The 26,204-nt window shown below is 45.3% G+C and overlaps 1 protein-coding gene across 2 annotated transcripts in view; it reads left to right on the top strand.

Moving 5' to 3' along the window:
• Positions 1–1,057: 1,057 nt before the first annotated feature.
• The window catches only part of ACVR2A (activin A receptor type 2A), a 55,097-nt gene continuing 29,950 nt past the window's right edge, over positions 1,058–26,204 (top strand). The window contains exon 1 of one of the 2 annotated variants that reach the window (XM_063161551.1): positions 1,058–2,845. In XM_063161551.1, the coding sequence (XP_063017621.1) occupies positions 2,791–2,845 (55 nt within the window). In that variant the 5' untranslated portion in view covers positions 1,058–2,790. The remainder of the gene's footprint in view (positions 2,846–26,204) is intronic. The other variant, XM_063161552.1, reaches the window with a different exon arrangement.

The raw sequence follows: 26,204 nt of genomic DNA, 5'->3' as shown, positions 1-26,204 counted from the left end.
CCTTTAAAAAAAAAAAAAAAAAAAAAAAAAGGTGTAAGGAGTGACACCAAACTCAGGCAGGAGCAGAGCTAATTAATTACCTGGACAGGACACACTGGGCAGCTGTTAATGGTGCATCTCACCTGGAGCTGAGGCCACAAACACACTCCAGGGCCTTCCAGCACCTGGGGGAGCCCACCAGAAACACAGAGAGAACTGCTTAGAGTCACAGGGCAACTGGAATGGATTCCAGCTTAAAAGAGGGCAGGTTTCATTCAGATGGGATACTGGGAAGGGATTGTTCCCTGTGAGGGTGGGCAGGCCCCAGCACAGGGTGCCCAGAGAAGCTGGGACTGTCCATGGATCCCTGGAAGCGTCCAAGGCCAGGTTGGACAGTGCTGGGAGCAGCCTGGGATGGTGGAAGGTGTCCCTGCACATGGCAGGGGGTTGGAAATTAATGACTTTTATAGGTCCTTTTCAACCCAGACCCTTCTGTGACTCTGATTCTGTGCTGCAGCAGCAGTGAGGCTCCTGAGCAACGTGAGACCACCACAGCCGTAGCTCTCACCTGGACTGCCCATAGGACATTTTCAGGGACGTTTTTAGGCTGGGCTGGGGATGAGGCGGAAAGCCAGGCCGACATTTGACCCCTGAGGCAGCGCCCCCAGCCCCACACCGTGATGTACACGTTACACCGCTGTGACCCCTCCCAGCCAGGTCCCACCGCGTGGCTGCCGGCAGCGCTTTGCCTCCATCACCCGAGCCTGGAAGCACAGCACAGCCCCCCAACACCTCGAGAGAGCCCCCCGAGAGTGAATTACGGACACCGGGGGGGTCGGGGCGGAGCGGGGCGAGGGCGCCGGAGGGGCCGCGCCCTGAGGGGCGGGAAGGGCGGGCAGGAGCGCGCCCGTGAGGCGGCGCGCGCGGGCCGCGAGGGGCGGGGCCAGCGTGGGGGAGCGCGCTCCGCCCCGCCGCCGATAGGAGGGGCGAGCGGAGGTGGGCGGGGCTAAGCGGCCAAACCCGCCTTGTGATTGGGTAATGTGGCTGTCAATCCGGGGCGGCCGCCGCGGCCGTGGGGAAGGAGGGGGAGGCGGAGAGGAAACAAAAACAATCGCCCGGGCGCCGCCATCTTGGGCCGGTTCTCCACACGCCACACGGGTGAATGGGTAGATATGAGATTACCACGGGGGAGCAGCGGCAGCAGGGCACCGAGGGCTGTTCCGCGCTGCCAGCGACACTCGGCGGGCTCTAGGCACGGCCGCCGCCGCCCGGAGAGAATCCCCCGGCTCGGCCTTTTCGCCTCGCCAGCCCCTAAGCTGCACTGCTGGAGGGACAAAGTTGGGCTGAGCCGCGCTGCCTCCGCCACCCGGGAGACCGGAGAGTTGAGCCGGGGTCAGAGTTAGGGGAGAGGGTGACGAGGGGATCGCTCCCCGCTCCGCCGTGTGGGAGGCGCGGGGAGAAGGCTCTGCCTCCCCGCCCCTGCCGTCTCCTGCTGCTCGCTCCTAGGAGGAAAAGAAAAAAGAGGAAAAAAAAAAAAAGAAAAAGGCAAGAACTGGATTGAGCTCGGAGGAGTGGATTTCGTGGAGTCTCCGTGTGAGCAGCGGCGGGGCGAGGAGGAGATGTGTCCGTGAGGAGGGAGAGGAGCGAGGATCCATCCAGGACCCGTGAGGAGCCGGAGGAGCCTGGATCCATCCAGCCCCAGCCCGCCGTGAGGCACAGCCGCCTCCCTTCCAAAGAAACCTGGTTCTCCTGGAAGCACGGCGAGGATTTGCCACAAAGAATATATACCACCCTCCTCCCCAGCGCCTGGATACTGCATTTTAATTTTTAAATTTTTTTCTTTTTTTTTTTTTTTTTTTTTTTGTACCCCCCCCCCCCCCCTCCCCAGCCACTCTTGTGTGTTAAATACCAAATATAGCCTCTCGCGGGGGGAGGGGATGGAAATCTCCTAGAAGAATTGGAAATCTTGCTGGGATTCGGGAGTGCTGGTGCTGGAGAAGGGCGGCGAAGACTGGGGGGATGCACTGCTCTCGCTGCCTGCCCAAGGACTAGAGATTTGCCACTTCCCGGGGAGCCCGAAGGTTTGTTTGTCCCCAGACTGTTGTTTCCCCCCTTCCCCTCTCCTGGGCTACGCTAAACCCCTCAGCATTTATTAAAGAAAACCCACGTGTAGCTTGGTGGCTGGTTTTTTAAAGGTAGTTTTTCATCGACAAACTGACAAAAAAAAAAAATAAAACTTCCTCTCTTCGCCTCGAGGTTTGGAACTGGAATGGAGCTGCTCTTCTCCCGAACACTACACGGGGTGTGAAGGGGGCAGGCAGGACGAAAACATCGCCTCGGACTGATCCCGACCCGACCCCCGACACTCGCACCCACCGGGGATGATCCTTCACGGCGCCTGATGTGGAAAACACTTGGAGACTCAGAGACTTCGTCGTGCTCAGCAGCCTGATCGTTGACTTATTTTGTTTTGGTTTTTAATTTTTTTTTTCAAGTGGATTCGTAGCATTACTTTTATGAGTTGAATTTTGCCACCGTTTGTACAGAAGCCAAATGACACGTGTGTTTTGAAACACGGTTCCAAATATATTTATCCCTCCCTCAACCCGGATTCTCTCTAGAAAGAGCCGCGGGGAGGTCGTCAGTGTCTAAACAAACCTGATTTTTAGTGTTTTATGAACACTACCTGCTGCAGAAATGTTGCTATAAATCGCTTTATAACGGTTCAGCAAGAAGGGAGATTTTTCCAGCTTGCAGGACCCAGAAAACTGGATACTTAAAGTCACTTAAATGTTTTAACAGCATTGGAAAATGGGAGCTGCTACTAAGTTGGCGTTCGCTGTTTTTCTTATCTCTTGCTCATCAGGTAAGTGAATGTTCCTGGATTTGTCACTTGAAACTGAGGGCTTTGGGGTCAGCACTTGGGAACTTGGGCTGGCTCTGTATGAATGGGAAGCGATTTATTTTTTTTTTTTTTCAGGCGGCAAATGTTTGTGGATGGCAGCAACTGTAAAGGCAGAAGCTGCTTTCGTGTTTATTCTTAAAAAAAAAAAATATATATATATATATATAGCGTGAGCACTTGAAACGCTCCCAGCGCTTGGATTTCAGCTCAATTGTGTGGAATAAATGTGGAGACATAACCACCTAGTGTCACACAAGTAACCTGGCAGCGCAGTTACGGGTGTTGGATGCTGCTTTTAAATAAGAATTACCCAGCTGAAATTGCTCTTTGCTCCAGTTTGCTGTCTCTTTCCCCGGACTGTTCACTGGTGAATAGCGACCTCGGTTAATGCTTCATTAATTCGGAAAAGGTGCCGCTCTGAAAGGCTGAGCTCGTCATTTCGTGGTGGTGGTGGCGAGGGGTGTGTGCGTGTGGAGATGTACCAACAGAATTGGGGTGAAAAGCCAGGCTCTGCGTTTCTGAAGAATCATTTGTAACCCTTTGTATTTTGCTAAAAAAAAAAAAAAAAAAAAAAAACCCAAAAAACAAAAAAAAACAAACCTAGTGATTTTTCTCTTTAAAACAGCAGAGTTTGAGGTTCAAACGCCAGCTCTGGGAAGCGAGCGGGGTGTGAGGACTCCCCACGCTTCTCCAGCAGGAAAATTGTGATGGCAGCAACCAGTGGTTGGGCAGCTGTTGGTCCCTTGGTGCTCGGGGCTCCGTCAGCCTCACCCAAACCCTCTCAGGAGCTGTGCGAGGATCTCCTGCGAGTTCCCAGCCGGCCTGGCGCTCCGTGCCCGTGTACCGAGTGCCCTGTGTGGGTTTTTAGCATCCTTGCAGGGTGTGCGAAGCTACGCTTGTTTACCAGGCTAAAAGCTCCCAGCTGCCCGTGTGACCGGGAGAAGGGAGGAACGGGATGCCTGTAAGGATGCCTTTTACATTTCCAGCCGTAGTTTTGCTGAAGAGGCCGTTTTGCTGTGGTTAGTAAATGGATGAGTCTCGTCTTGTGTCTGTAGTGCTATCGATCCGCGCTGTGTGCGCTCAGTGTGCTATGAAATGGCGAGCGCTGCCAGCAGAAACCCAAAATCCCTGCCTGTGCTCACCAGAGGGTTAAGGACAGCCAGAAGCTTGTTCGGGATGTTTAACTTTTATTCTCCTTTTGAAACCCGACATGATTTCTGACAGCTTTTGCCTTGCAGTAACGACGTGTGCGTCGGCTTTTCCCAAAGGCTGATTTTTCAGCTCAGCGGCGTTCCCTCAATTCAGCAATATGTTCTGCAGGGAAACTTTTCCCCCTCTCTGGAACAGTTTCTGAGACACTTGCTGCCATCTGCTCTCCGTGCCTGTCTCCCTTCCACGTCCACCTCTAAGATCCTTTTGCCTAGAGCACAGAATAGTGGTTTTTGTTGACATTACCTATCAGACTCCATAAAAAAAGAACAGCTAAGCAATAAGGAACGTCTTTTCTTGAACGTTGCTCGCTCGGGTTGTCCTTGGTAAGGTGAAAAGAATGTTCCTCCTGCCTGTGAAGAATGAATCTTGGCTAAATGAGCAGGAAACTGCCTGCAATCCGGGCTGCTCTCATGTTAATGACATTGTTTTGGTGGTTATTCCAGTATTACACTTTAAGTGTTCCGGTACTTAACAATTATTATACTATTTTCTACTCACACCAGGACTGCAGACGCTCTACAATTTTAGGCAAGTCTAAAAATAAATAAATGCAACAGTAAACTGTTGGCTTTATGATCAGAACTACAAGATTATGTAAGATTGCTTGAAGTGCAGGCGTTTTTATGAGAAGTGTTTCTTAAGTGACTTATTTCTGTTTAAAACCCTACCTGATGGATTGGTTCTAACATCATCATCACCAGAATTTTCTTTTTTCCAGTCTTTAGTGTGAAAATCAGTCTGTCCAGGTCTTACATTTTGAAATACTGGCAGTGGTTGAGAAAATCCTGGAGCTCAGGTGTGGAGGTGCCTCTCTCTGGTGTGCAGCTCCAGCTCCTCTCCTTCAGCAATTGGGGGTTTGCTTTGCTCTATTTGTTCATTTATTTTTAAACACAGCTATTTTCTGCAGATGTTTACATGGCCAATTAATACCGGGGTTCTTTTAATAGGTGAAAATGTTGTGGTTTTTTTCCTGCGTGGTGGGTGTGGAAGTGCTATTTAGGTTCAAAGCGATTTATTTTATTATCTGTAAACTGCATTATGAAATCCTGGAAATGTACTGCAAATGGACAGGAATTTCTAGTGAGTTTGTTAAGAGAGTGAAAATATTTCCCTGTTCTGACTAAGATATTTGAGAAAGAGCATCTGTGTTGTTATTAGGATTGAAAATATTTGTAGATGCCTGGATCAAAGTGGGTGTAGGTTTGCACCCATCTGTAGGAACTCCAGAGGCCGAGATGAATGCACATTAACTAAACAAGAAAGCAAAGTGCCCGGGTCAAGGTTCTCCGTGTGCCCTCTGATACACTCCTGAGATAAACCTGCGGCCACGTTTCATTTCAGAGGAGCAGAAAACCCTGAATTAATAATAAAATATCTCAGAACAAGCTTCCTGTGCCTGTGCTGTAGGTGAGGCAAGGTTGGAGGGAGCTTCACAGGAAAACTTGTGACTGAAGCAGCTTGTTCATCAGAGCAGGCTCTCTGCAGATACGATCTGGGTGCTCCCCTCCCCAGGGACGTGTGCTTGTGTTCCGCTGCTTTTGTGATTGCAGGAACAGAGAACGGCACTTTCAGCATTTTCTGAGATTTGTGAAACGTGCAGCTCAAAGTGTGGGTGATGCTGAAGGAGTTTTGAGGATTTTCCTCACCCATAATCTTGGTTTAAAATCTCATCGTTCCTTTTGTTCCTCATAAACTCCTCATTTCCCAGCCCATCATCTCACTGAGATACCTGCCCTGCCTTTGGTGCCTGGGTGGTCCCAAATCAGAGCAGCTCTGCAGTCTCCTACAGGGAGCAAGACTTGGATTTTTTAGAAGTGAAGCTAAAATCAAGCTCAGAATCACCTAAGCAAAAGGAACCACCTCAGAAAAGTGTTGATTCTCTATTTCTCCTAATTCCAGATCATTCCCCAGCCACCCAGATGATCTTGAGTAATTTAGCTGAAGGTACTGGCGTGTCAAAGACACCTCTGTAGTTGAAGTTGTATTTTCACTGCATGGAGGATGTTTTATTCTCTGATTTTAATTAATCATTCTCTTCTGTCACAGCGATTATTACCTGAGAAATTATTTTTTAAATTGTGTCTTCCCCCCCCCCCCCAAAAAAAAATCTGTTGAGAACTGTAAAACCTGCTTTGCATGGTGTGACTTTACAAGCTGAATGGTTGGGTGTCCTGAAGGAATTGAAGGGGAACATGAGCTTTTTCTTTGATTTACTTGTGTAATGTCTCTTTTTTACTGTCCTTTCATTATTAACTTGGTAACCCTTGAAAATCCTGCCACAGGTCTGGCAATGTTTGGAATTCTTTCTGCTGCTGTGTTCCCTGTGAGCTGTCCATGAGTGTGGTTGGACTCTAATCACTTTATTCACTTTATTGTGGGGTAATAAACTACTTCAGAATTAGTGCTGCTTTTAAAGTCAAGATTCCTTTATGTTATCAGTGTACAAGTTCTTTATTAAATGTACTACCCCTACTCCTAATGTTGCTGTTAAGAGCAGGATTTGTTTCATTAAATAAAACTCTTTAATACTGTTTCCAGCCATAGACTGAGTTATGGAGAGCTTGGTGTTATAAATTACTACAGCTCAAAAATCTGTTAACTATTTCTAAGTAATCTGTTAATACTTAACAGTTATAAAGCCCAAATCTTCTGAAAAGAGCTTTAATTGTGCAAATGCACCATCAGAACATGTGAGCATCGTTGTGGTGGAGCTCTGCTTTCCAGACATTCCCGGAGAGATGCTGCTCTCATGACTTTATTTGCATCTCTACCCTGCACACACGAGAAGAAAAAGCTTCAATAAGTTTGTGTGCATGTGCTGGGTGTAAATTGAGGGCAGGAAAAGCTCCTTTCTGCAAGAAGAGAATCACTGTTTGCAAGAATAATAGTTTTCAGCTGGGTTTCATGGAGAGTATTTGAATGGGTTTTGTATTTTTCCCATTCCCACCTTTCTGGAATTTGAGGTTAAAATTCCTTAGGTGATGAGTTTAGCTGATCAGCAAATGAGGACAGACTCAGACTCAAAAAAAACCCCTTTTTTTCTTCTCTGTTTAACCACAGACATTAATTTTTGTCATATCATTACTTTTAGGGAAGAGGAACAATAACAGCCCCTCCAGTGTTTTTCATTCCTAATGTTGTTCATTCATTCATTCCACCTTTTCTTCCAACCTTCTCCACTTGTAGTTTTTGCAGGCTGTAAAAAGGGAGAGGTTGACAAGGAATCTGATTGTGGAAGTGGTTTCTGGGTGTAGGAGAGATGCATTTCCACCACTTAATTAACTAAAATCAGCTTAATGCAAATGCCTGCTCGAGCTGGTTGGTAGCATCCATGAGCTGTTAGCTCTCTGATGTTCCTGAAAATGAAAACTCCCTAAAAAGATCAAGAAAACGACAGATTTTACAGCCAAGTTCTTGTGTGATGAAATCTTCACGTGTTTTTGTTGCCTTGGTGCTTCAAATTCGGCACATCTTATTTCCTGTTATTTCCATATGGGATTGAAGTGCTATTGGATGCCAGTGACTTTCTGTGGCATCTCTTGTCTTCTCTCCCTGCACTGTCTGTGTGGTGGAGGGGTTTTTTCTTAGAAACAGTTTGTGACTACAGTGCCAAACAGCAGAGCATATTTAGGCTTAATCCCACAGAAAATGAATATTTACTGCCATGTTGTTTACGTTGCATATCTCTGCGGCCAGGAATCCCAAATGTAGATGGGATGCATCAAATCCTTCAGCTCTGGGTGCAAAGAGAGCAGGCAAGGGTTTTTCCATTGCATGCTTATCATCATGGTTTCACAAGAATTTAATTCCTGATGAGGAAAGTCAACATTTCTGGTTTTCTTCAAAATGTCCTTGTTAAAGCTGTAACTGGAAAGAAAAGCAGACAATTTATGTGCTGACTGGAGCAATGAATCTTTGGTGTCACCCCAAATCCTGGGGACTTCACTGCGAGGCCCTATAGCAAGTAGGGAAATTAAGTGTTTCCAAATTCTAAAAACACCTTGTGAAAGGCTTGGCCATTTTGTGTTCAGCTGGTGTTTCTGGTCAGAGTGGTGCAGGATGATCTGATTCACTCAAAATGCAGAATTGTAATTAATGTTGGTGTTGTTCCTGAGTTGGCACAGTGCTGGCTGGGAGCTGTTAAACTGCCCTGCCTGCCCTGATGGGATGCTGGGCACTGTTAGCTGGCAAGAGGGCCACAAGTTCTTAGATTAATCTAAATATCACCTTTGGAGATTCCTTACTTTGTTAAAGCACAACTTCTTGTTTTAAAGGATTTCTATGGATGTGTAATGAGGTGGTAATTCAATACAAAACGCTGAAATGACAATGTAATTAAAAGCAAACCCCTATGTACTCTTAACTGTGATGGGCATGTAAGAAATGCCAAGATGCATTTCTCTGCTTTTATAACTCTTTAATTACATGAGGGAAACATTGTCTGTACTTAGTGAATAGATAATGAAGATGAATGCAGTATCTTGGCCAAAAAGAGTATTTCTCAAATTCTTTTGCTTTCTGAACTTTGAGATATCGATCTGCCTCATTAAAACTAAGAATTAAGATTGCATTTTGCATTTACAGCAAAATTGTGTATTGTAATTACAACACCATTTAGGCATTGCTGCTGGTCTGGTTTGGGGTTTTCCCTAAATGAGGCTGTTGTCACACTTGGGAAGATTTCCACTCTCTGTAATGATGGCAGCAAATGAGTTAAGTTTTACTGGTTTAATTCTGAGCATTGGCACTGTTGAAGCTGATACCTGAAAAGTTACTGAGGATGTTTCATCTGAAGGTTCTGTTAGAAGGCATCTGTATCATTATTTTGAAAATGCTAAGAATCTGTATGGCTCAGAATTATGTTACTTTTTAATAGCTTCAGCTTTTCATGTGTAAATGGGATACACGTAAGAAAGCAAATTCATTTTCTAACAAATTGCAGAAGTTCTTGTGGCAGATTGACTTTTAAAGTTGAAGGGAGACAGTGCTCAAAACCATTTAGGATATGTCTTGTGTATTTTCTGAGAGATACTGAACTTCTTATGAGGGCAAAACATGCAGTTTTCATTTTGTTTCTGCTTGTTTGGTTTGGGATTTTCTTGTTTGTATTTCTGGGGGAAGAAATGGAAGTGGGTAAAGTAACTCAGTGGTGTTTCATTTTTTGGTTTGGTTGACTGTGGATGTGAGGACTGTTTTAGAGCAATCCGTGGCTGGTCTCTTTTGGCTGTTTCTGGAGTTGCCAGTGGAAGGAGGCTGCGGGGGGAGCAGCAGCCCCGATGGTGCTGGGGCCGGTGCCAAGTGGTGTCTGATGAGATGGCACAAAGCACGGTGTGAGGGCAGTGCCAGGAGGCAGCACAGGCAGGGCTGAGCCAGAATTCCTGCAGCTTCAGCACTTCAGAGCTCCCTCATCTGCTGCCTGAGAGCGTGGAGTGTGTGCCATTAGTGTGCAGTGACAACATCGGCGTCATTTACTGCCTTCAGCTGGGAGCTGTCCCACTTAGAGAGCAGCAGCAGCCCCTGCTCTGGGACAGGGCAGCCCTCCATGGCCCTGGCAGGGAGCTGTGCTGGGATGAGGGCTCTGAGGGCAGGCAGCAGTCCCTGGGCCAGCTGGGATCTGAAATCTAGATGGACACATTTATTTTCTTCAATTATTTATTCCGGTTTTTTTCTTCAAGTTATCAATTTCGCAATTAAAGGTGATTCCTGAGATGATCTATTTCATATTTAAGAGTGATTCCTGAGATGATCTACTTTATATTTAAAGGTGTTATTCCTGTTTGAGGTGAGCATTAGCAGTTTGGATGCAGGCCCCATGCAGTTGGTTTCTGTCATCTGCTGCCTGCCTGGTTTTAATGGCACTTCTTAAATGTCACCTCCTCCATACGGCTCTGAGCAGAAATGGTCATTTCCTCTTTGAAATTACCTTTTGTTGTGGTGCCCACCTGCAGTAATCCGTGGGGCTCTGGCCTTTAGACTCACCCACCGACCTCCAGGTTGTTTCCACACCCATCCTGGCAGTCCCCATTGCACTGTGCAGTGTCCCAGGGCTCAGGGCACCACGTTTGTCCCTGTACAATTCCATGAAATCCCCATGTGCCCACCCTGCAGTGCCATCCCTGCCCCTGGCACTGGGTACAGCCCCCTGAGCTGTTCCCCATTGCACTGTGCAGTGTCCCAGGGCTCAGGACACCACACTGGTCCCTGTACAATTCCATGAAATCCCCGTGTGCCCACCCTGCAGTGCCCCCCTGGCACTGGGTGCAGCCCCTGAGCTGTTCCCATTGCACTGTGCAGTGTCCCAGGGCTCAGGACCCCACATTTGTCCCTGTGCAGTTCCATGAAATCCCCGTGTGCCCACCCTGCAGTGCAGCCCCCTGGCACTGTGCAGTGTCCCAGGGCTCAGGACACCACGTTTGTCCCTGTACAATTCCATGAAATCCCCGTGTGCCCCCCTGGCACTGAGTGCAGCCCCTGAGCTGTTCCCCATTGCACTGTGCAATGTCCCAGGGCTCAGGACACCACGTTTGTCCCTGTGCAGTTCCATGAAATCCCCGTGTGCCCACCCTGCAGTGCAGCCCCCTGAGCTGTTCCCATTGCACTGTGCAGTGTCCCAGGGCTCAGGACCCCACATTTGTCCCTGTACAATTCCATGAAATCCCCGTGTGCCCACCCTGCAGTGCCATCCCTGCCCCTGGCACTGGGTGCAGCCCCTGAGCTGTTCCCACCTCAGCAGGGTCTGAGCCAGGCTGGCTCCAGGGCAGCCCTGGAGGGTCCCTGTGCTGCTCCTCACCCTTTCCCCACCCAGCAGCTCTGTCCCATCCCACCCCAGGCTGGTTTATCTCCACATCTCTTGCTCACAGAGCTGATTTAGTGCTTTCAGCAGCTTCCTGCCTTTTGGTGCCTCACCAACTTGTGATTTAGAGGTGGCTTTTATTTGTGAATGAAGCCTGGCCTTATTTTTTCAGGTTGAGAGCTCTTATCTCACCTAGATAACACTAATCTCCATTCCTTAAAAGCTGCCTAAAGATTGGAGTGGTCTTCATTCTTTCAGCTGGGTTTTGAATTCTTAGATTTCATTATCATCTCCTAAGTTGAAATTTGATCTGTTTTTCAAAGCTATTTTTAAATATGACCAATCAGTTTATCAAGCCTTCTAGCATGAAAAACTGTTTCCTTCTAGGAATTTCCACATAAACAGGGAAGTGGTTTAATTTTGTTGTTGAGTTGCAGTGTTGAGTGTACAAGACAAAATTAAACTTTGCAGTAACTGTTAATTTTAGCAATTTTTGCTGGTGTTTGTCAGTAGAGGGTACAGATAGTTCTCTTTAGCTCACAGCAATTACATGATGGAAGAGTTTTCTTTAAATATTTCTGTGTTTCAGGGTTGAAAAACGTTTAGGCTGTGAAAGTTGCAAAATGGCACACAATTGTTTGAATTACTGTACTTTTTATAAAGAATTAGGTGATTTGTCATCATTTGTTTATAAAGCTGCTTTAAAAGTAGCATAGAAAACACTACTAGTTAAATATTTTCATTTAAACTCTAATCTTAAATTTTGGAAAGGATCTGTTTTACAAGTTGTCCCTGGGGATATATTGAATTTTATTAAATTTCACACAAAACCCGTCAAAAAGAAAAATTGTAACAGCTTGGTTACATTTTATTTAACTTCACCTCTGCCACTGGGACAGAGCCCAACACGTGAGGGCTCCTCTGACCTCGTCCATTTGGGGTGATGGAGATCTGCAGAGAGCTCCTGATGGCTTTTTGTGTGCTGTGCTTGTGCTAAACGCCAGCTGTGAAAGCCTGATTCATTTGTGAGGAGGTGATTTCAAACCACAAGATGTTTCTGCTTCCATTCCTGCCCCAAACTCAGCATTTAGCACTTCTCTGAGAAAGCACCCATGAAAACAGAGCTTTCAGGTGAAAGTTTTTTGCTGTTCAGCTGAAAAATTCTGACTCTCGTCCTCTTGGGTGGAGGCTTGCAGGGAAGCCAGGAGAGCACAGATCCCACTTTGCATTCCAGTGGAAATGCTCTGGATCCCTCCTGAAAAATCCTGATGCTCCAGAGTGCTGCTGGACTTTTCCATGGCTTAAAAGTATTCAGATGGATGGCAGATCAAGCCAAATTAATTTCCTAGAATCCTGTTTGCAAAAATAATGCTCTGAAACTTAATTATCCCAGAATTTTTCCTCTTTGGTGTTGGAAGCTCTTTCATTCAAAGTGAAGATGGGAGAGAGGAGGTAAATGATGAGTTCCTGTTTCTCTCTTGTGTAAGGGTAAATAATGTGTTGGAATCTGGTGTTGATGAATTGAAGATATTTACATGCTGGCACAGTGTGTTCTGAGGGATCTTCTGTTGCCCATCTGAGCTTTTCTCCCCGTTGTCTTCCTTCTTTCTGAACCAGAGGTTCAGTAATGCAAAAACTTTAGAAGCAAGTCTCAACATCCACAATTTTTAGTTGTTCTCCCAGCAGTTCAGCCAGCTTCAGAAACCTCTTAATCACCTTCTACTTGTCCAAAAAGCTTGTGTTGGTTGTGGGGTATTTGACAAAAACTGCTGGGAGAACAGAGAGAGGAGAGTTCCTCTTGTTTGTATCTGATCCTCCCCCACATCCCCATTTTGTGCTGCTGTCACTCCTCAGTGGCTGCTGCCTTTGGGCTGGGCTGATCCAATCTGCTGCAGCAGCAGAAATGACTGGAAAACAGCACAGAGATTCTGCACTCAGGATCTGTTGCATTTGGGGTTTTTCTGACTCAGAGATGGGGTAACTGAGAGGTGTTCTAAAAACTTTTATTCCATTTTCAGTCTCATGAGAAGGATGAGATGATACAGATGTTAGAATTCACACCATCACAATCAGAAGCCAAATATTTCCCAATTACAGTACATTATAATTGCTTCTTGGCCTATCAGCTTTTACCACACCATGCTCTAAATGCTTAAAACAATTAATCTAAAATTACCCCTCGTGGCGTCTACTACAATTCATCTTTCACAATTCTATTCCTCCAGAGTATCCAGTCCTATTTACAAAACCACCCTTTAAAACTTGTTTCTAGTTCCATTTCTCTCTCAACAGTGTCTGTCCTATTCCATGGCATTTCTAAGTCAGCATTTCTTATCTCAAACAGTTACACACAGATACACACTCTGTGAGCCTTCTGTCAAGCTTCAAGAACTTTCTACAAATCCATTTCCCACAAGGATCAAAGGCAGGAGCTGGGTGAGAGATGATGGATGGATGGATGGATGGATGGATGGATGGATGGATGGATGGATGGATGGATGGATGATGGATGGAATAAGGGCTGCCAGGGAGGCTGCCTGCATTGTCCTGGGAAGGGAATTGTCAAGGGAAAACTCCTCAGTGTTGGTGAGTGGAGCTGTTCTGTATGTGACAAAGGGAAAATGGCACAATTCAGTATCATTTTTAATAACCTCCCTCTTCAGAAAGAATTTGCTTCTCTTTTTCAGGATCTCTCAGTTCAGGCCTGTTCTCACAGGGGTTTTGTCCTCTTCCCTTGCCTTTTAAATATCTCCGTGTCACATTTTGCTCCAGGGGCTCTAGACTCAAGATTTCCAGGCAGAGCAGCAGAGGGGCCTGGCACAGGCTCCCAGAGAAGCTGGGGCTGCCCCTGGATCTCTGGAAGTTTCCAGGGCCAGGCTGGAGCACCCTGGGATAGTGGAAGGTGTCCCTGCCATGGAATGAGATGAGCTTTAAAGTCCTCTCTGACTCAAACTCTTCTGTGATTCTGTCATTCCAAGGAATAGGTGATAAAATTCACTCCTGTCTTGCAGGTTCTCTGGTAACAATGAGGTGGGAACTAAATAAAAGATTCAGACTGACACAATTACAGAAGGGGTGATACAGTGATCAGTGAAATCCAGTTACATCCCAGGTTTAATAAAACTTTGGAAGGACTATTTGCAACATAATCTTAGCAGTATCTAATTTATGTTACTTGGATTTTGGCTGGAGATGTCCTTAGAATTTTATTCTGAAAAGGTGGGCATAAAACTTTGTGCTAAAATCAGATCCAAGAAGAGAACAGACAGCACTAACAGGTCTGGAAATGATGAGGGGAGAAAGTAGGGGATGTCCTTTAAATGTAGAACCCCAACTGGTAATGCCTGAATGGACTGAATCAGAACACAGCATCAGGAATCCCATTTACCAACAGGGGCTGGTGAATTTTGGGTGTCAGGTATCACCCGTGAGACCTGAGGGGTCTCAGTCCCAGGAGCATCTTCAGTTGCCAGGGGAGTGTGGGAGAACCAGGGCACTTGTAAGCCATAAAGCAGGAATATCTTCAGTCAGCAGGGCACACTTCTGGAGAGAACAGCTCTGGATGGGTTTGTGGTGCTGAGGGTCCAGCTGTGAGCCAGGTCCCTGGGACAGCACCTGAGCTCATCCCCTGTTACCCTGCAGGGTGAGGCAGCCTGGGGCTCTTGTTGGGCTCTCTGCAGACATCCTGTCACTGTTGATCTGCCCTGAAACTCTCCATGGGGACAACTGTGCTGAGACACAGGCATGGGCACTGAAATGGAGGTAAACTGGTCTCTGGTAGCTGTGGTTTGAAATGCTGCATGGAGCATGACTGGGAATAAAATCAGTTTAAAAACACAGGGGAATCTTACCCGAGGTGTTATCCCAGCCGTGGTCTCTCCCAGCTCAGCCTCCCTGCTAGGGAAGAGAAAAGCCAGTGTTCCATGGCCCAGGCTGCTGTTTCCATCATCTTCTTCCTTTTTCACTTAGCTGTGATATTCAAGTTGCTTTTTACTTAAGGCAGGATTTTTAAGCCCTTTTTTAGAGGTGGTGGCTTCTGTGGAGGTACAGTGCCACCACTGGGGAGCAGAGGCCTGAATGTACATTGGTTTGTTGTGTGCCCACCTTCCCTCCAGCAAGGCTGATCATTCTTGGCATCCACGAGGATAATGTTCAATAAATGATTCTTGGCATCCTGGGAGGATCATGTCAAAGCTTTTCTGTGGAATTTCCAGCAGGTACCTTAAAGGATTCCTTAAAAATGTTATTGGTGATCTAAGCAGATGGGCTCAGTCCTGGGAAGGGGTTGTATAGATAAGTGATGTAATAGTTGGCTGCCACAATTAAGAGGTAGATATTGTATATCTGTATAGTGATGTTATTAGAATATGTCATTCCAGAGTCCTCTTCCCCTCCCCTGTAACTTTGAGGGATATAAAAGGGAATAAAAGGCAGAGCAACCATTTTGTAGATGATCCACCTGGCTGCTAGTCACAGGGGACTCCCAGCACTGTAATTTTTCTTTATTTAGTCCTCTGTTGTAGTTTTGTTAAAGATTAATAAAATTAAACTTTAACAGTTTGGCTTAAACTGTTAACATTCAACTTAAAATGAAACTTTAAAATGAAACACAGGCTCAATCCTGGGAAGGGGTTGTATAGATAAGTGATGTAATAGTTGGCTCCCACAATTAAGAGGTAGATATTGTATATCTGTATAGTGATGTTATTAGAATATGTCATTCCAGAGTCCTCTTCCCCAACCCCTGTAACTTTGAGGGGTATAAAAGGCAGAGCAACCATTTTGTAGATGATCCACCTGGCTGCTAGTCACAGGGGACTCCCAGCGCTGTAATTTTCTTTATTTAGTCCTCTCTTGTAAAGTTTAATAAAATTAAACTTTAACAGTTTGGCTGAAACTGTTAACATTCAACTTAAAATGGAACTTTAGCAGTCATTTCCCACAGGGTGGAGGCATGGAGTCCAGCAGTGCTGGGCCGAGTTGGTGTGTGAGCTCTGTGCTCCCCTCTGGGGTGCCCAGGAGTGCTGGATGTCCGAGTTCAGGGCACTACAGCCGCGGTGTCTGTGCATAAATAACGCTTAGATGAACATGCCAGGAGGAGAAGCTGCAGTGTGCCACCCACCCGAGCTGCAGTGTGCCACCCACCCGAGCTGCAGTGTGCCACCCACCCGCGCTGCAGTGTGCCACCCACCCGAGCTGCAGTGTGCCACCCACCCGCGCTGCAGTGTGCCACCCACCCGAGCTGCAGTGTGCCACCCACCCGAGCTGTGGGACACACTCTGGCTGCTCCAGGCTGCAGGGAGGGGCAGCCCCTGCCCCCGCTGGGTTTTCAGGGCAGGGAGCTCAGGAAAGCCCGGCATTCCTGCTGTGGGCTCCGTGACACCAGCGTGTTCCTGAGAGCACACAATGAGCGCTCCTGAGGCTGCTGCACTGAAAGTTGAGTCATTGTTGCTGTTTGGCCAGTGGTTTATTAAATATCTGTTCCTGTGCCGGCTGCCTGGAGGTGATCGTTGTCCTGGGGGAAAAACCCAAACAACAAAAGCCAGCCGAGCGAACAGCAAACAAATCCAAGTGAAAAACCAGACAATTTTTCTTCTCCTTGCAAAGGGAAATTCTCCTTATTGATCTTGCTGATAGAAGTGTTTGTGTTCACGTTCAAACACTCATCGACTACCACAGGATAAACACCTGGAGAGGCAAGACAGCAGAATTCTCCCATAAATTTTTTTGTTGCGTTTCTGAAGCTTTGGTGTTCCTCTGGCCTGCCAGGAGGATTTATTGCTGAGTGAATTCCTCAGCTGTGACAGGAGGAGCACCTGTTTCTGTGTGAGCACGAGCCCTTCTCCATCAAACACAACATCTGGCGCTGGGAGCCCTTAAACTTGTGCTTATGACTACTCCAAATACAACTGGGGAATTTCTCTGGAGAAAGTCAGCAATCCCCATGATGCTTCCTATCTTAAGGAAAATAAAGCTGTAAAAATACATCATTATTCTGTCCCTTAATACCTGGAAAATTTTCATTTTGCTGCTAATGAAAGGCATTATTTTGGATGTAGATATTTCTTTATCCCCAATAGCTAAGAATAAAGGTTCCATATGAGCACATCTATAACTTAACTAAATATAAACAACTTGAAATCTGCTGAGTTATTTTCTGTTACAAAAATTCCCAGCATCAAACTTAAAGGATTTCCTTTGAAGCATCATTCTGGTTTAAATCAGGTTGGGAATGGGAAGTGAATAACCCAGATACTGCTAAATACCTCTAATTTCTCCATCCCAATCCATGCCAACATCCCACCTCTGTGTGATAACCATGGAAATGCATTTCAGGATGCTTTGGGGGCTGAGCATTTTGCTAACTTGTCTTTTCTTCCTGCTCAGCCTGCTGGCCAGCTGCTTCACATCAAATCCACCCAAATGATTGATGAAGGTACTTTAAACAGAAAAAGTACATCTACTAATGATGGGTAATTAAACTGTAGAACTCAGTGTTTCAGAACATGTGGAAATAAAAAATGATCTCACAGATGGACAAATTCAGGAAGGAATAGTTTGTTCAGAGGTGATTAAACTTGGGGCTGGATGGAATTTCCAGATGAAATGATTGCTGAACGCTGCTGCCAAAAGCCTTTAGTTCACCCTACAGTTCCTATTGTCTGAGGCTTTCAAAAGGAGAATCCACATTAAAATTAGGCCAACCTTCTGTTTGTGCTTTGTGTGTTCGGATACATTTGTTTCCTCATCTCTTACGAGCTACAAGTTGTAGCGTGAGTTTGTGCTGAGGAACTTTCCTGTGTCTTGACGCAGTGTCTTGCTCTGGAGATTCCCTGCTCCCCTCTCTGTCACTGGATTTCTGTGGAAGGGGAGCCCTCCTTCCCCTCCGTGGGATTGTCCTTCCCTTCCCTGGGATTGTCCTTCCCCTCCCTGGGATGCTCCTTCCCCTCCCTGGTCTGTCCTTCCCCTCCCTGGTCTGTCCTTCCCCTCCCTGGGATTGTCCTTCCCCTCCCTGGTCTGTCCTTCCCCTCCCTGGGATTGTCCTTCCCCTCCCTGGGATTGTCCTTCCCCTCCCTGGGATTGTCCTTCCCCTCCCTGGGATTGTCCTTCCCCTCCCTGGGATGCTCCTTCCCCTCCCCGGGATTGTCCTTCCCCTCCCTGGGATTGTCCTTCCCCTCCCTGGGATTGTCCTTCCCCTCCCTGGCCGGTCCTTCCCCTCCCTGGGATTGTCCTTCCCCTCCCTGGCCGGTCCTTCCCCTCCCTGGGATTGTCCTTCCCCTCCCTGGGATTGTCCTTCCCCTCCCTGGCCGGTCCTTCCCCTCCCTGGCCGGTCCTTCCCCTCCCTGGGATTGTCCTTCCCCTCCCTGGTCTGTCCTTCCCCTCCCCGGGATTGTCCTTCCCCTCCCTGGTCTGTCCTTCCCCTCCCTGGGATTGTCCTTGCCCTCCCTGGTCTGTCCTTCCCCTCCCTGGTCTGTCCTTCCCCTCCCCGGGATGCTCCTTCCCCTCCCGGGCCGGTCCTTCCCTCCCCGCTCTTTTCCCGGGGCTGGAGCCGGTGTGGCAGCGGGGAAGGAGGGAGGGAAGGAGGGAGGGAAGGAGGGAGGGGTTGTGTCGGCCCTGCTGAGCCCGTGCAAAGTTCACTCAGCCCCGTCCCCGTCTGTTCCGTGGGGTTCATTCCCGTTTCTGTGGCATTCAGTGCTGGTGATTCCCTGCTCCTTCCCTGCTCCTGTCCTGGGGAGGCTCCTGCAGGGCGTGCAGGGTGAGCAGTGCTGTCTGTCTGTCTGTCTGTCTGTCTGTCTGTCCCTGGCAGTTGGTGAGGTCCCTGCCAGCCTGGGCTCGTGGCTGGGCTCCCTTCACACCCCGCACTCCCCTGTCAGCAGATCCAGTGGCTCTGGGTGCCTTCAGGCACATGGAGACATTGCAGTGATGGGGCTGATCCAAGCTGAGTGTCCCGGGCTCTGCTCTCTTGCTTTCATCTCTGTGCCTCTGCTTCTTTATCAGCACTGCTGCCTGAGCAAAACTGATCAAAATTACCTGATGTGATTTGGACTCCTGGACTCCAGTACAGATTTTTTTTTATTTCCCCTGGTGTTAAGACTCATGCATTGATAACTTTGAAGGTAAAATTCTGATTTTCTAGTTTCCACACCCCTGGCTTGAAAAGTTTCTTCATGTTTTTATTTATCCTTCATAGTTTTACTTATTCTTCGTTTTTTTTTTTTTTTTTTTTTTTTTTTTACTTAAGAACTCCTCAAATAGCTGCTTTCTCAAGCCTTGCTTAACACAAGCTACTCCAGGCTGCTCTGATCTTCCCAAACGCTGTGAAATCCCAAATTTCTCATGTTCAGTGAGTGTTAGCCCATGGGAGGTTCCGTGCAGAGATCCTTCTTTGCCTCTCACTCACCTGCCTCCACGTGCAGTGGGTGGAATGCTATTTCTAGGGAATCCTGCACATTGCAAGCACCACTTCACTTCTGGGGAATTCATACTTACCAGAGAATGGCATTCATAGCCAGAATTGTAGCTGAAATGGCTTTTTTTTTAATCTTTCATGCAGCATAGCTTCAAAATTGTCATTTTCTTCTCTCACTGATGTTCTGGTAATTTCCTAGGAGTGGTTTTGGAGATGTGTTAGCAGCTCACCTGTCTGGCAGGTCCCTCCCAAATAAACTAATGCAATATATCCACAAGCATCTTTGTCCTCTTATCTTTGAGAGGCAGGAGAGATTCACCCATTGCCTCTGGGCACAGGAGCACCTTTAGAAAACGTGTTTAGGGAGCCCTCTTGAGCCTTTTATTGCCCTGGAACTTGGAGTTTCAATCAGCAAATTTCAGGCTGTTACTCTGTCAGAGTGTCAAGAGGCTTTAAATGGAGTAACAGCATTCATCTTCTGGCTTTGAATGTGTTCTTGAATAAGAACTAGAAGGTCAAAACCATATCCTAAAGTGCCTTCCAGATTTCAGGTCACTAGATAACATTTTCTTAATTGTTATCTAAATTTAGAAGACAAATTATCTTGTAGTAGCAAGTGCAGTGCTTTTGCCCTAAAGCTTTTGTTTGTGGTGTTGTTTTCTGGGGTCACACTCCCTGATTCATCCCTGGACTTTGGAATTCTGCTTTCCTCTGAGAGCTCAGTGAGAGCTGTCAGAACCTGCCTTGCCTTTAAATAGCCACACTGTTATTTCTCCTGGGCCATGTGGTTCAGTCCATGAGATGAGATAATAAAAATTGAAGTTCATCTAGCTGGAGTTAGGATTGGAACTAAATTTTATTTGCTATTTTAAAAGCAGTCTAATTCTAGTTATTCTGTCAAATTTACCTCATTACAATTTTGCAGCCCAAACCAATCCCAGGGTTTTGAAGATAAATAGCCAAGCTCTGAGAAATCCTCTGCATTATCCTACAGCACTTTAAAATTTCCTGCTCTACCTAAATACTTGTAATTTGCTTTAACTTAAAGAATTGTGGTGGTATTGATCAGATAAGCAAATTAAAAATTAACCAGAAAATAGATTGCCTTGGTGTGGGTCTATGAGATGCTCAGTTAAATAAGAAAATAACACCAAGAAATGAACTTAAATCATAATATATGAGGGTATTTCTCCAAGCATTCCAATTTCCACAGGTGTAGGAGTCTCAGAAGGTGTGCAGAGTCTCCCTTTGTTCAACTGCTTTTTGTGGGAGGTTAAAGTTACATTAAAAAATAAAAAAAGTGTTGTCAGTAGGCCTAAAGATAGGAAATTCTTAAAATAGCTGAGGCAGATGAACTCCAGCACTCCAGGAACGCTGCAGAGCTCCAGGAGATGCTGCAGCCTGAGCAGGGAGAGCAACCCAGGTGCTTCTGCACAGAAATTCAGTGAAATCTCCTCTCTTCAGGCTGGGCTGAGTGACTGGGGCTTTGCTGCTGCAAAACCTGAGAGCTGCACCAGACTGGGGAGGATTTGGGGAAAAAAGGATTCAGAATTCTCTTTTTGTCTATGAATTTGTGGGGAGAGCGAGGAATGTCACCCAGGAGCAGCAGCATGGCCAGCAGTGCCTGCAGAGAGATCTCCAGGAGGGACCTGCTGAGGGATCTCCAGCTGAAAGGTAGCAGTAGAAATCCTAAAAATCCTAAAAATCCCCTTTTCCAGTGATTCCTGCTGCACACTCTGCCTGCTCTGAGCTGGGGAATTTAACACCCAGGTTTTTGAGTAAGACTCATAAATTTTGGATTTGCTGCTGCGTTTCACGAGCTCTCCTGTGGGATGTGGGGCTGCTGGAGAAGCTGAGTTTAGTGCAGAAATTCCCAGTTTTGTTCCGTGCCTCTGGGGGTTTATAATGTTGTAAATTGTCACAGCTGTTGCCTCAGGGTTGGAAGATGATGGATTTTTTTGTGGATTTGTCTCTGCCAGGCTCTTGTTGAAGGGTGGATTGTATGAAAACCTTGGCAGAAGGGAAAACTTTAATGCAAGACACTTTAAATAAAATAGATTCAATGATTGCTAGTGAGTAGGCAAAATCATAAGGGAGAATGGACCAGAATATAAGCAAAATAAAGCAAGGTAAACAAGGAATAAATTGCTTTTGTATAGAAAGATGTGCATTATCACATAAACATTCTATATGTAGATTTGCACTATCTCCCCAATTTTTAATTCCCCTCTAAAGTGCAGGAGCAAGATAATTTTTTTTATAGAAAGAAAATTGGGGGAAAGCTGATTATTTATATTCTCAAGTTATTTTCTAAAGCTAAAGAAAACTGTACAGAAAATCTTTCACTTTATTGCTGTCTGCTGAGTTATGGTCTGAAATACAGAGGAGCAAATCAGAACTTAATTCAATATTTTGAGAATTCCCACTCTGTACCAGTGATGTAAAATAATTGTTACTGTTCACCAGGCTTCCTTACCAATACTTTATTTCATTTTTTTTTTTTTTTTTGTCCAGGGAGCTCTGCAAATATATTTCAAATTACAGCAGCTTATTTCAAAGTGAAGAGAACAGCTTTGTAATCAGTGATAAATATCTAATTTAAAGATAATTAAAAACGCTTGTCACATAGAGGCATATGACTTTTAAGTAAAAGTTGTTTCTGCTTGCTTGGGAGGTGATAAGATTGTGGACTAAATGTGATTAATGTTCTTTGCAGATGTTGCTTTATATGCTTAAGCTTTCAAAGTAAAGCAGTCTAGACTGTCTGTCTGCATTCTCCTGCAGCTTTGATCTTGATTAAAACTGGTTCTGTTACATTTATCATCTTCCTTTCTCCAATGCCAGAAACTCTCTTGACTGCTTTTTTGTATCTGTGTTTGTTTGGAGAGAAAGAGGCTCGGTATCATCTGTGACTGCTGGGAAATGGCACATTGGATACCTTCAGCAGGAGCAGAAGTGGGGATTTTGGCTCTGGCAAGGCTTGAAGGATCCTTTGGGTTGTTTCAGATGCAGCAGTGTGGTGCTGGGCAGGGAGGGAGCCAGGCGAGCCCCGGGTGGGTTTTCCTGCTCTGGGTGCAGATCTGAGGGAGGTGCTGCAGCTTTGATCTGGCCTGGGGCACTCTGGCACTGCTGATGTTGCTGCTCAGGAGAGATTTCTGTGCCCCATTTCCACCCTCCCAGCCCTGGGCATGGAGCTGCATTGCTGCAGGCTCCTGGCAAGGGCCAAACACAGCAAAGTGCCCAAATAAAGAACATTTTGGGGTGCAATTTCAGTTCTGTGGGGCAGCAGAGGAGCTGAAGGGGGGGAGTTCCTCACATCTCTGTCAGGGGTTCAATCTGTGCCTGCTCAGGGACATGAGCTGCTCCTCATTTGTGTGCACCACATACTGCTGATTTCTCCAAGAGCTGAAATATTCACATTTATTCCCTTCTTTATTCATTAGGATTGTTTAGGGCCCATTTGAGATCTTGATGTAGAGTGTTTTCTTAAGAAGAACACCCAGCATGGAAATTTAAACCATTTTTAAGTGCTTTAGGCAGGTAAGAGAAATAAACCCCACTGTCCTGGATTATTTTTGTATTGATTTGATTCTCATGTTAGACCAGAGCTGATTTGTTTAAAGGAGCTGTTACAGGAGTGGCTGCATTTAATGTTTTATTGACAATAAATGTGCTGGATGGCCAATATTTATGGGCAAGTTTGAAATGAAGGTAAACCTTTAATACCCAAACAATTTGTTGGTCAGTCAGTAAAACATTTTGGGTAATTCTCTTAAATAAATATTCAAGTTGCATGGGGTTTGTTTTGTATTTCAATTCTTGTTGGTGCCTCCACTGAGGGCTTTATTCCAGTCTGTTGGTTAGATTTGAAAAAACATTTGTAGCTTCTAGACCACAGTGGTGTCTTAAATCCGAGTTTGGGAACATGAGCTCATCCAATACACAAAACGATGGAGAAGTATGCAGACAATAAGTTAAATAATATTTAGCTGTCAAAAACCACTTGGAAATCCATTGTAGGAGGCACTGAGTTGTGCATTGCTCTGTATTTGGTCATTACTTAATTTTTCCCCCTGATCTTTATGAATTCTAAAACTGTTGTGGCTTTGTTGTGACTTAGCAGTGATTTAAAATTTATTTTTCTTCAGTTCTGCAGCAAAAAATAATATTTCTGTGTTGCAGCAGGATTATCATTGTGGAGATCTGTAATCTTGCCTGAGTGTTGATGCAGCATGGGGGGGGGGGAAATGAATAAAAAGAAAATATTTTAATGCAAGTCTCAGCCAGCAGATCTGGATTGCCCCTGATTTAAAAGCATCACCCAGTACAGAAGTGAGGACTGGTTCAACTGGAGTTGCTGTTCCAAACATAGATCCTGGTGTGGTTGGGATCTGTGAGGGTCTCCTGAAGTAATTCCTACCAAAATTCCTGCAAATGATCCCAATGTTCCAAATCAGCAATGGGGAAGTTACCACTGCAGGGTTGGCGCAAGGGCTGGGTAACAAATGGGTTTGAGGGTTTCTGGCCAAGTGAAATGGAGCAGAACTGGCTCAGCTGAACACTTGGAGGCAAATTTTGTATTGAAACTGAAACAGTTTGGGATTTTTGTGCTGTGGCAGGTGTGGGCTGTAGGATCAGGGGCTGTTTTACCAAAATTCAAAGATCCAGTAGCACTTTTTGGTTCTGGATACTTTTCCTAACAAACACTGATGCTCCTGTTGCCTTGCATTCCCCATAGCTTGTGTGAATGGTTCCTAAATGAGATTTCATTTAATTAATCAATTTTTAAATGCTTAGATGCTTAAAACCTTTAAAATGTGACTTAATTTTTCATACTTAGAGATATTCCAGCAATAACCTTGAGTTTCTACAAGGTGTTTTTGTGCAGTGAAATGAGATGGTGGAGATTGACATCAAATTTATTGTTACTCATAGAGAACTAGAAAGAAGAATATTTTGGTCTTTTTTCTTTGGTTGGATTTTTCCTTGATGTTAGTAGGTTAAATATATAAATTATTTGATGTTAGTAGGATATATATATATATATATATATGTATATATATATGTATATATGTATATATATGTGTATATATATGTGTATATATATACATATAATTTTTTTAAGTCCTCTAAATTTTTATTTTAAGGAATAGGGAGATCCTTTACAGGTTGTTAGAATTGAACTACACTTCTTTCTAATGAGATGTTTTCTTAAGAAGAACACCCAACATGGAAATTTAAACCATTTTTAAGTGCTTTAGGCAGGTAAGAGAAATAAACCCCACTGTCCTGAATTATTTTTGTATTGATTTGATTCTCATGTTAGACCAGAGCTGATTTGTTTAAAGGAGCTGTTACAGGAGTGGCTGAATTTAATGTTTTAATGACAATTAATGTGCTGGATGGCCAATATGTAGCACATTTTGAAGTCCCTACAACAGATTTATGCTCTGAAAAGAGTTTTAAAATGGTAATTTTAAATTTGTCCCCATTCTAGTCAGTTGTTCTTGAAGTTCTGATAAAAAATACAAAAAGAGTTAAGTTTTAATGTGTATTATGCTGACTTTAGTAACCTCTTTTGGATCTTGAAATGCTTCTTTTTTGGATTTGTTCTTTTGGGTGTCAATCTGGATACAATTAGTATTAGTAGTAACATTAGTATTAGTTTAGCAGTAACATTAGTATTGGTTTAGTAGTAACATTTTTAAGAAGAGGGTGAATGGATAGCAAAATCAGCTTTGTGAGAATCCATAAAGACTCGAAAAATTGAACAGAAAAATAGTTTTTTATTGAGGTGCATGAGGAGCTTGTTTTGCTGTTCCATTGCTGGTTTCTTCTTCTGAATCTTAAATAAATGATATTTTTTCTAGTTTACTGGGTTAGGGTTAGGGTTAGGGTTAGGGTTAGGGTTAGGGTTAGGGTTAGATCCAAATTAGTTCTCTGTAAAACCAGTCCTAATAGTGACTTGTAGTGAAATCTGTCAGTTCTCATTCCTGAGGGGAGCTGGCTTGGAGTGGCTTTGGAGCATGGCAAGGTGATGATGGGGCTTAAAAATGCTGAATATTCAAATTATGAGTAAAAACATTTGCTTAACGAAGCCTCCATAAGGTAATTGCACTGAGTTTCCCTTAACCCATTGAAAACAAGTCCAGAATAGAAACTTGAGACAAAAAAGTCTCAGTCGTGTTTTGTTCCCTCCTCAGGAGCTGCTGCAGGGGCTGAGCCCTGGCTGTGTTTGGAGCTGGCTCTGAGGGCTGTGCTGGCCATGGCAGCAGGGCTCTGGCTGTAAACAGGGCTCTGTCCAGCTCTAGAAATGGGATTTTTCACTTAATCTGCAAATTACAGTCTGGCAAAATGAGGCAGCCTCAGAGGGGACAAAGAAAATCCATTTCAAGTGACAAGTGGCAGCCACTTTAGCTGGAGGTAAAGAGGCAGTTGTGCTGGCTTCTTACATGTGATCAACACTGATTTCAGAGCATGAGGACACAAACTTCAAAACTCTTCCAGTGGAGACAAGGTTTGGAATTTGATCTCAACAGGACTGGGCAGTAGAAATGGAATTAAACAGACTCAGTGGAGTTTGGGGTTGTGTAGATGTTTTTGCTTTAGGAGCAGAGTTCAGCAGTCACAAACATATCAGCATTTTTATGCTGATAGGTGTTTACTCACATGTGTAGTGCTGCAGCTGACATTTATTTAGGTTTAGTGGCTGAAGGAAGGAATTACTTGCACTCATTGGTGCCACTCCAGCTGTGTGAGGCTGCACAGCCCAGTTGGGTTTTTGGTTGTGCTGCAGCTCCAAAAGCTTTTCAGACTGGGCTCCTGCACCAGGGCAGACCCCACGAGCTGCCAATGCCATCCTTCAGTGATGCAGTGATCCCAGAGTGCTTCTGCAGGAATGTTTC

Source organism: Melospiza melodia, chromosome 8, assembly GCF_035770615.1.
Source record: "Melospiza melodia melodia isolate bMelMel2 chromosome 8, bMelMel2.pri, whole genome shotgun sequence".
Lineage (NCBI taxonomy): Eukaryota > Metazoa > Chordata > Aves > Passeriformes > Passerellidae > Melospiza > Melospiza melodia.
Note: the sequence above shows the minus strand (reverse complement) of the source record. Positions and strands in the feature narration are given on the sequence as shown.